This window comes from Lepidochelys olivacea (genome assembly GCF_965140295.1).
Source record: "Lepidochelys olivacea isolate rLepOli2 genome assembly, chromosome: 14".
NCBI lineage: Eukaryota > Metazoa > Chordata > Testudines > Cheloniidae > Lepidochelys > Lepidochelys olivacea.
In genome coordinates, this window is record NC_140424.1 from 36,288,858 (window position 1) to 36,299,806 (window position 10,949).

Genomic DNA, 10,949 nt, shown 5'->3' on the forward strand with positions numbered 1-10,949 from the left:
ATGGTCTCCCTCTTCTATCCCATCATCGATCCCATGCTTAACCCCCTGATCTACACGCTGAGGAACAAGGAGGTGCACAGGGCCCTAAGGAGGGTGCTGGGGAGGCTATTCTGGAGAAAGAGAACATGAGCCAGAGAAATGAGTTGGGACTGGCTGGCTTGTCTGCATTTTTATCTCTCTGATCATGTCCACACATGGTGCTGGGACTGGGAAACCAGAGGTCACTCACCATGAGCCCCAGAAGTCAGAAGAGCATGAAAAAGATGGTGTTGGTCACCACACTGTGTCCTTCCTTGGATCCATCCACGAACAAAGTTGGCTCTGCATGGAGAAGAGTGAGCGATGTGGGCATCTGAGAGTCATCTCTCTGCACCAGATCCAGCCAGCGCAGACCAGAAATACACCTACTATACAATCCCTCCGATTGAATATTGATCTAAAAACCCCACCAACATTGCCCCCTCTCTATTTAATTCTCAGATATGGATCATTTTGGTGCTTCTTTCCTCTTCCCATGTCAAACTGCAGCTACTTCGCCACCTGGGCTGGATGTTCACCAGAGTCACCATCCTGAATCAGGTGCTTCTGCTCTCATCAGTGCTCCTGCTCTTCTGGCTGTGTTGGTGGTACAGCACCGTGCCATCCACTCCTGGCAGGACTCATGTGCTTCTCCTTTCCAGCTGGCGCTCGGGCTCCACTTTGCTGGCCAGCTTTTCAGGCAGCATCCTGAAGTCTTCCACCTGATGGAGCTGGCCAAGCATATCTGCCACCACCTTCCCAGAGGCAGCCCGGAGCTGCTGCAGGGGCCCACCTGGGACCTGCTCCATTCCCTCTTCCGGTGTGAGGCAGCCACGCTACAGGACTTCATGCTGCAGGCCTGCTGGATGTCCCAGGTCTTCCAGCACGTGGACATCGAGAGGTCTGTGGGGTGGCAGGCCTGCTCCCAGGCCTGGAGGCACCAGCTTAGCTTCCACCAGGTGCAGGAGATCTGCAAGACGGCCATGGAGGTCTTTGTGTACAGGCCAGTCAGCTCAGAGGAGGAGTGGAGGGATCTAGTACTTCCTAGAAAAGAGATCAAGGCCCAGACAAAGGGGTGGGGTCTTTTCTCCAATCTCCACTGAGGATTTGGTGCAATGATTGGATGCTTGGATAAGGAGGAGCTGCCTCCCCATGCAGAGAATGAGTCACACACTTGTCTGGTGATTTTCTCACAAACCAGGGGGTGGATGCCAGTGGTAAAGCCACAAGGGGAATATCTGCGGCTCAGTCAGGAAATGCAGACCCAGCTACACACGATTCTGCAGAGCCAGAGATAGAATCCCTTTCCTACAGCACTAAATACACAAGACCAGTTCACTTACTAACAATCTGCCCTACTGCTAGATCCTTTAGCCTCCCTGTAGAGACAGGTAGTAAACAGGACTAGGGGTCAGGACTCCTGGGTTCTCTGCCCTGCTGTGGGAGGGGAGTGGGGGTCTAATGAGTTAGAGCAGCATACTTGTCCTGGATGCTAAGACTGACCAGCCACTTCTTATCCAGGGAAAAGCTGTACTGCCATCCTAACTCTTGTGTCTCTCTGTTTTGTTAAAGGCAGGAAAGGTGACCACCAGTCACAGCCATCAACTGAACTAAAACCCTTTCTTCCCCAGTATAAGGGATTGTTTGACAAAAGAAGAGAGACTAATTGCTATCCTCTCTGCAAAAGGCCTTTTGAAAAGTTTGGGTTATGTTTGGTTCTCAGAACCAGCCAATAGCAGATTCAAACTGATGTATGTCTTGTGGTGAAATTCTTTTTCCTCTGGTGTATCTGATTCAATACATTTCCAAACTTTGGCATGAATTTGCTAGTGTTTTGCCCATGCAAATGAGCCGGCTGAGGTCTCCGTCCTCAAAAACCTGAACCAGGTTTGATTGCTTAGTGTTGTACAAGTGACAGGATCATGCTAACACCTGTGATCTCTGGGCCCCCTTTACCACTGGAAATGCACACAGAAGCTCTCCTCCTGCTCATGGGATTCGCTCGAGTTCAGCTCCCTTTCGACTCATTTACATTCCCTTTGGAATCTGGAACAGAAAACTTTTTAATGGCCCCACAAGGGGGCTCATCGAAGGCCGTGTCAAAAATAGCATGCGTTTTTAATAACGCCCAGAATTTCAATTGCTGGATCCCCCAGCTGGAGCCAGGAGCCAAGATGCTAACAATGCCCAGCATGTCGCATTCTGAAGCCTAATGAGGAGCCCGGGGATATGATGTCTCAGGGCACTGACACTGCGAGGGACAATTTGCACCAATCCCAGACTTTCCTCTGTCACAGACAGGGGCTGGATATCTCGGCACCAGATCCTTGGCCAGCCAGACTAATACCACATATCCTTCTGCACCAGGTCATTGTCTAGTTACTGCAGTACCCCATACCCTTCTGTACCAGGTGACTGTCCAGTTACTCCAGTACCCCATGCCATTCTGCAAAAGGTCATTGTCAAGTTACTGTAGGATATAGAACAAGCCTATTCATCAGGTGTAAATGCAGGTAGCCGAAGGTTTAAAAGATTTGCTCTATGCTGCTGGACACTGATGGAATTATTTTTTTCCAGGTTCTGGGTATAAACTAGGGTTAAGCTGTTATTTACGAGCCCCCTGGCCTGAACTAGCTTTTCCCACAAAACTGTCAACCCTGCCCCCTGGGGCTCTGCAAACATCACCAGCTGAGTGCCAGCCCCTTGGGGATAATGCAGGGAGGAAACTCTCCCCACACTCTCCAGCTCTGACAACCATAAAGGTTTGTCTCCCTCCTCACCACATGGCCCTTAAGAGTCAGGGACAGAGATCCTGAGCTGTGTGGGAGGAGACACCTGCAGTCGAGACATGGGGCCCTTCCTGGCCACGCTTCAGATCTCAGCCCACCCAGACACATAGAGATACCATCCCCGTAAGCTCAGAGACACCAGGGCAGGGGTAGGGGCGGATGGCTGTAGAGGGGTCTGGCTATCCAGTAGTATTTCTAACCATATGTTTCTGCATCTATTCAGCTCTCTCTCCTCTTCTGTTCATCTCGCTCTTTCTTTCCTGTCCAGCCTTCTCTCTGTCTTTCTCTGTCCTTCTAACAATTCACCTCTCTCTCTCTCTCCCTCTCCTTCTCCATGTCCATCCTTCTCTCTCTCTGACTCCCACTCTCTATTTCCATCCATCCATGCCTAGCCTCTGTCAGCCCACACACACTCAGTAACTCTCTCTCTCACCCATCTCTGGCTTTTCTAATGTTCCCAGCACTGCAGTCGCTGGGCTCTCAGGAGCCCCTTCCCACTGAGACAGGTTTTGTGCATCCCCAGCTGGCAAGGGCACACGTAGTAGGAGGCTCTGTCTCAGCTCCAGGCCACTCACTTGCACACCGAGCAGGTTTGGCTGCCCAGATTGGGGACCCCATGACCATGCAACACTGGCTCTGAGTGTCCGGCCAATGACCACATTTGGCCCATTCTCCTCCCAGTAAGACCCCCGGGGACCCAGCAGCGGGGGGGATGACACCTGGATCCTCTCGGTTTCCAGAGCCAGAGGTAGGTGTGCTGCCCACACAGCAGGTGGACAGAGTTAGCTGGTATCCTTACCCCCCTCCTCTCAAACCCCTTAGACACTCAGCCCCTCAGCCTGGGGCTGCCTCATCTCTGGGCTCTGCAAGCACAGAGGGGGTTTCAGTGCAGGGGAGCAGGGATCGCAGCTAAGACTCTGCCCTGGCATCGGAGCTTCTGAACAGCCCAGAGCTGTTCAGGCAGGAGGGATCTGAAGAAAGCAGAGCCGGAGGTGAATGGAGGTGAGTCAGCCCAATGAATGGGAACAGCCCAATGAATGGAGACAGACAGACAGACTAGACTGACTGACCAGGGAAGTTATGATGATTAGGATGGATGGATGTTTACTGCCACATCTCCAAAATCTGGGTTGTTTCCAGCATGGGCTCATCGATAGCACAGACGCTGGGGCCCCAATCTGAACTCGGATCCTCTGGCACCGAGGGCTGGACAGAGCCTTGGTGGGAGTCCGGCGGGTGCATGGAACTCCAGTGGTGGATCTCACTGGAGGATCAGGAGCAGTTCTCTTTTTAACCACCCCTCCACCCCTCCCCCTTTGCTTTCCTCCTAAAGTTTTCTTTCTCTCCCAGTCTCTCTCTGGAACAGATCCTCAGTGGGTACCAACAAGTTATATTACAGTTGAACCTAGAAGCCCCCACAGAGATGAGGTTCCCATATTGCCAGGCTGCACGGACACACAGTGAGAGGCGGAGATCAGGGCCCTGTTGTGTTGGGCGCTGCACAGACATACAGTAAATGAGGGACACACAATCCATGCTCCAATCTAAATACGCAAGACAGATAAATGGAGGATGAAAAGGAAGATTATTGTTCTCACTTTAGAGATGGGACCCCAGACTCAGAGAGACAAAGTCACTATCCCAAAATCACCCAGTGAGTCTGTGTCAGTGCTGGGTACTGAAACCAGCTCTCCAGAGTCCCCAGCCCAGGACTTATCCCCGGACCATCCTTGGGGATAAGATCTGCCCCTCCCCACTCACTCACTCACTCACCTTAATCTCTTCTAGACTCTTCCCGTGTCATCATTCCTCTCATACTCCCATCACCCCAGGGCCATCACTACATTATGTGGGACTGAGGGTAAATTTGGCAGAAAACAATTGCCAGATTCACTTTTCCATCACTCCCACAGCCCCTCCCCAGCTCATCCCGGCTTTTTGGAAACAATAGCCAATGACCCAACAAGTTTAACTAACGCCTATCAATTGTGCTGCTGAGGAGTCTGTTTCCTTTCTACTTATCTCCACTCCTTGTCTTCATCTTTCAGGCCACAAGCCATTTTTGAAAGAATGGCCAAACAGCGTTGCTGACAACTATCATCGACTGTATCTTCCTCCCTGTCTTCTTCCTCACTCAGATTTCTCTTCCCCCACTTCTTCCCTTCCAAGTCTCACATTTATAGATGTAACTATTTATTCAGAGGTATAAAAGCCTCAGTAGGTGCCCATGCTCCTGTCAGGGAGCCCAATGTATTTGTAAAATTCTTAGCCCTTTTGGGTGACACTAACAGAGTTAGAGGAGGGAAGGAGAGAGGTGGGAGAACAGGAATGAAGGTGAAAGTGAGGATGGGGGAAAAGTTGAAAATGTACAACCTGGGGGGAGAAGAGACTGAATGAGGATGTTATGAATGCTAGCTATGTACAGTGCTTGGTATCATATTGACTGGTGTCTTAGAAATACAGACAGACAAGTTGGGTGACCTGATATCTTTTGTTGGAGCAACTTCTGTTGGTGATGGAGACAAGGTTTTGATCTTACACAGAGCAGGGAAAGGTACTCTGAGTGTCACAGCTAAGTACAAAGACGAACAGAAGCCTAAATAGTTAACACGTATTTCAAGGGACCATTCAAGGTAAAGTTTCTAGTTAACTCATCTCCCATCATGGAGGGAAAGGTGGTGGGGGGAGAACCTGGAGGAGGGGGCTGAGTGGGTCACAGATTGTTGTAATAAGCCATAAATCCAGTATCCCTGTTCAGTCCATGATTTTAGTGTCTAGCAGAGTTATGAATTTACAACACATACTTGATGGGGTCCACATCCTGAAAGAAATATTTCCTTAGCCCCTTCTTCTGGTGTTCAAACAACTCTCCGAGCTCAGCATCAGAGGCAAGCCGCCACGGAGCAGGATACACCAACTCACAGTGGTACCAGACTCTGCCAGAACAACAGACACAAAACCTGCAGCCATATTTCCATTTCTATGATGATCAACACCATCCAAAACACAGTTTTCAAGATCCATTACTCTAAAACATACCCATCAAAACATGTGGTATATCTCCTCCAGTGCCCCAGCAACAGCTATGTGGGTGAAGCCAGACAATCACTATGCTCTTGAATGAACTCACACAGGAAAATGATAGAAGACAAAAACACCCTGTCACTGGTGGGTGAAAACTTGTCACAAAGCAATCACTGTATATATGACCTATCAATCTTCATCCTTAAAGCAAACCTGCACAACACCTTCAAAAAATCAGCCTGGAAGCTTAAATTCATAACTTTGCTGGACACTAAAAATTATGGACTGAATAGAGACAAAATCTATATCCCACTAACCCCACCCTCATCAACGTATTCTCCCCCCCCCCTCCTTTCCCCTCTGTGACTGGAAGCATGTTACAGGCCACTTCAACATGAATGGTCCATTGAAATATGTTTTAACTACTTGTGCTGAAAAATCTTCTTCATGCTGCATTTAGCTGTGACACTCTGAGTACATTTCCCAGACCTGCAGAAGAGCTCTGTGTGAGCTCAAAAGCTTCTCTCTCTCACCAGTGGAAGCTTGTCTGTTCCCCTGGATTTGAGGGATGTGTGTACCCCAGAATGCAATCAAGGTAATTGCAACCATATTATGTGCATTGAGCCACCGTGAGTTAATAAAATAGAACACCACATAGTTAAGGGTTAAATGCAAAACAGGCTTTTAGAGGCAAAGTGAAAACTAGCTGGGAGTTTCTGCTAACCAGAATGGGAGGAGGGGAAAGAAAGGTCAATAAGCGAGACTGAAAACCTTGGTGGCTGGAAGACCTGGAGTCTGGGCACCTCTGATATTAGAAGTTTATTGAAAGTTAGGAAAAGTGATGATTTTGTAAAGGCCATTATGACCTATGTGTTTTGTGGAAGTTATAAAAGACTCGTGAATACAGTGTATTCTGGAGCAGTCCTCTGAAGCCATTTTGGGAGATGTTTTTCTTGACACCTTTTCTTACTGGTGGATGAGCAACTGGCCACTGAGAACCCACTGCTAATAACTAAATACCGTTCCAGATTTTAGGTAAATATCTGGGATGCTTTAAACCTGTTGCTTATGTCTGTGTGCGATTAAATCTAATAAACCGCAATTTTAGATAAAGCCCACTTACTTGCATTAATCTTTCATCAGGTGGAATTTCTTTGTTCCCATTGATTTATTCCTGACACCACGTGGAGTGAAACAGTTAAGTTGCCCCTGCTGTGAGTTCTGAAAACTGTTGGTAACAGGTCCAATAAAAGATATTACCTCATCCGCTTCATCTCTCCAATATCCTCAGACTGACCCGGTTACAACAACACTGCAGACAGAGAGATGAGAGATTTCCCTGACCTTTGCATAAATGTATGCAGTGCTGTAGCCGGGTCAGCCCCAGGTTATTAGAGATTCCAGCCTTTCCCTAATCCATTCACTGAACACTAGCACCTATTATCACAAATCTCCTTGCTGCGGGATAGTTTTCATCCTTATTCTTTCTGGCCCCTACAGATGATACTTGGCAAAGGGGAACGGGAAGATGGAAACCAAAGCTCCTTGGGGGAATTCATCCTGCTAGGGGTGTCTGACCGGCCGCAGTTTGAGCTGCTGCTCTTTGTTCTCATCTTAACCTGCTACACCATGATCTTGCTTGGAAACACCACCATCATCGTGGTCTCATGGCGAGACCCCCATCTCCACACGCCCATGTATTTCTTCCTCAGCAACCTCTCTTTCCTGGACCTCTGCTACACCACCAGCGTTGGTCCCCAGATGCTGGTGAACTTCCGCAGCACCCAAAAATCCATCTCCTGGGCCGGCTGTGTGGCCCAGCTCTACATCTCCCTCTCTCTGGGCGGCACCGAGTGCCTCCTGCTGGCCGTCATGGCCTACGACCGCTATACTGCCATCTGCCAGCCACTGCACTACACAATCATCATGAGCCGCCGCCTCTGCCTGCAGCTGGCAGCCACCTCCTGGTTGTGTGGCTTCGGCAACTCCATCCTGCAGACCATCCTGACGCTGCAGCTGCCCCGGTGCGGGCGGAACCAAATCGAGCACTTCTTCTGCGAGGTACCGGCCCTGCTCAAGCTGGCCTGTGTCGATACCTCTGCCAATGAGGCCGAGCTCCTCGCCAGCGGGGTGATTTTGCTGCTGGTTCCACTGGGCCTCATCCTGGTCTCCTATGGCTACATCAGCACCGCTGTGCTGAGGATTCACTCGGCCCAGGGCAGGCTCAAGGCCTTCAACACTTGTTCCTCCCATCTAGCCGTGGTGTCACTCTTCTATGGCACGGCCATTTCCACGTATCTACAGCCTCCATCCAGCTACTCCCAGGACCGAGGCAAGATGGTCTCCCTCTTCTACACCATGGTGACCCCCATGCTCAACCCCCTCATCTACACGCTGAGGAACAAGGAGGTGCACAGGGCCCTGTGGAGGGTACTGGGGAGAAATGTGACCGCCCAGGTGACCTGAGCTGGATAGACAATTGGCACAGAACCATCTATGCCTCTTATGGCTTCTGTTGCCTCTTCGCTGCCCATGTGGAGCCTTCTGCCCTCCCCACAGCCCCGGCCCTCTCCACCCACACAAACCCTCTGTCCTCTCCCACTCTACAGAACAAACCTGCCCTAATCTGCCCCACAACCTGCCTTCCCTCTCCTACCCCATGCAACCCCTCTCCCATCTCACACATCCCATCTTGCACCCACACAACACCCCTGCCCTCTGCTTTCCAATTCAACCAAACACCATCCTTGGTGGACCTCTAGGAACAATTCCTGTTCTCCTGCCCAAAGAGATTATTCTTATTGCTTTCTATTATGGTAGGAAAGAGTCTGCAACTGAGTTCAGGGTTGTACCAAGTACTGCCCAGACACACAGGGCGAGGCAGTCCCTGCCGCAGCTGAGATCAGGGCCCCATTGTGTTTGGTGATGCATACACAGTGAGAATCAGTCCTTGCCCCAGCTGAGATCAGGGCCCCATTGTGCCTGGCACTGCATACACAGTGAGAATCAGTCCTTGCCCTAGGTGAGATCCAGGCCATGTTCCATGAGACAGGAAGTTATATGAGTTCAGTGCCTTCTGAACAAAACTATTGGACATCACAATCAAAGACTGGATTAAGTCAGTGAAGGCAGCTGTATGGGTGTTGAGAGTACCTGAAGAAGATCATGTGGATTTTGTGGAAGAGGATCTCAAAGTCCAGGCCAGATCCACGGTGAAGTTCATGGCAACAGCTGACAAGCCAGATGTAGAGAAGACATTTCAGCTTCTCTTAAAAGGTGTATGGAAACAAAGTGTCCATTTGAACCAGACTTAAGGAATTCTATGAGCTGACACATTGACCACTCGGGCCTACTCATATGAGCTCCGGGAGAGAATGAGTCAGGTGAAGTGCTAAGACCCACAACAACTTCTGGACATGGATATGGTCCTGAAAGCATAGTTAGGGCTGGGGCTCCGGGATGATTCCCTCCACTGTGAGATGAAGAAGAGGTTTAAATAAGAGCCCAGTAAGAATTTCCATGAACTCCTGCCAGCTGCCATTACATGGCCTGAATTAGAGCAAGATCCTGTGGAGGAGATGGCCAAGCCCAACCCCTGTACACGGAGTGGAGGCCTAGGTAATGCAGCTACTGGGGAAAAGGCTTTTTCCCAAACAGAGTTAACACTGGAAAGTTTAAAAGAAGCTGTCCAGAAACTGGCGAACAAACAGTGGGTGATGCTGAAAGTAATGACTGAGGTGATGAAAGGTAAAATCTCCCCTTGTACGCCAAAGGATCCCGAAGATCCCCGCTGAAGGATATCCAGGGAAGGTACATTTACTACACTTGTGAAAGGCCAGGGCATACTAGCTGAGAATGTCCCCTGAGAAGGAGACCAGAGCCCCAGGTACTGAAAACCAAAGGGGCATCAGGAATGAGTGGCCCATCTACAGTAGAAGGCCAAGTTGTGGCAGAAGGATTCCTAGGCCTGACCTTGGTGGAAAATCAGTCTGCATACAGTGCTTATAGGATCTCGGACAGTGCCAGCATATCTATGGACTTGTGTGAGTGAGCATTTGGAGACTAACTGCTGAAGTACTTATGGCCGAGGTGAAGATCAGCTGTTTGTCTGATACTGGCTCAGAAATAACCACTAAAACCGAGTTGCATTTTCAAAAATATTTGAAGGATAAGGAGCCGACCATACACCAAATACACAGTTTGTACATGTAACAGCAGTTAATGAAATGGCAACCCCAGTGGCGGGATGCCTTGAAATAGACATAGTCTATAGAGCTGAGTGTTTCTCTACCAGTAGGGCGGTAGGTGGCTTTCATCTTGGTCCATGTGGACCCTCCATTACAGCTGGTTGGGAATTTTTCAACTCAACATTTTCTTGTCAGAAAATGTTGATTCATCTAACATGACAATTTTGGGGTGGGGGGTGGGGGTCAATATTTTTTAAGAAAAGTAAAAAAGTTTCAAAATTGTGGAAACCTCCCATTTTGACATTTAGTAAATGGAAATTTCCATCTTTCTGGTTCAAAACAACTTTTCATTTAGGAAATTAAACATTAAACAAAACATTTCAATCAACCCAAACTCATTTTTTAAAAAATTTTTGGTTCATGCAAATTTTCAAGATTTCAACTTTTTGTGCTGATTCCAAATGGGGAAAGGTTTAAAATGTTAAACAATTTCACAAGATGTGAACACGCTTTCCTACCCGTCTCTGTTCTACATCATTTGAGTGCCCTGCTCAAGATGGCATCAGTCCGTGAGTTATATGAGTGGAGCAGACAGGGAATTCCTGCCCAAATATCCCTCACTTTAGTAAAGTCTTCCTACAACATCTACTGGCCAGCTTGGTAACTAGAGGGCCCAGAGCTCTGTGAGTGTAATCACTTAGCTCCACACACAGTATTATTATTTATTATTTATGTTTAGCTGACAGCGCTGAGGCCCAGTCATAAACTAGGTCCCCACTGTGCCAGGCACTGAACAAACACAGAACAAAGAGACAGTTGCTGCCCCAAGGAGCTGACAATCTAAGTATAAGACAAGAGACAACAGATAGATACAGACAGATGTGGGAGCACAAAGTAACAATGAGACAGAATTGGTCAGTAAGGTGAGCAG

The 10,949-nt window shown here is 48.9% G+C and overlaps 1 protein-coding gene across 1 annotated transcript; it reads left to right on the forward strand.

Annotated features, from left to right (window-relative positions):
- On the forward strand, positions 1 to 8,297 carry LOC311530281 (putative olfactory receptor 2B8; the record flags this gene model as incomplete). The annotated part of the gene is made up of 3 exons (XM_084646733.1): positions 1 to 72; positions 681 to 1,055; positions 7,332 to 8,297. The coding sequence occupies 3 exons, from the start codon at positions 1 to 3 to the stop codon at positions 8,295 to 8,297; spliced, it is 1,413 nt and encodes a 470-aa protein (XP_084502859.1).
- Between the last annotated feature and the right edge of the window lie 2,652 nt (positions 8,298 to 10,949).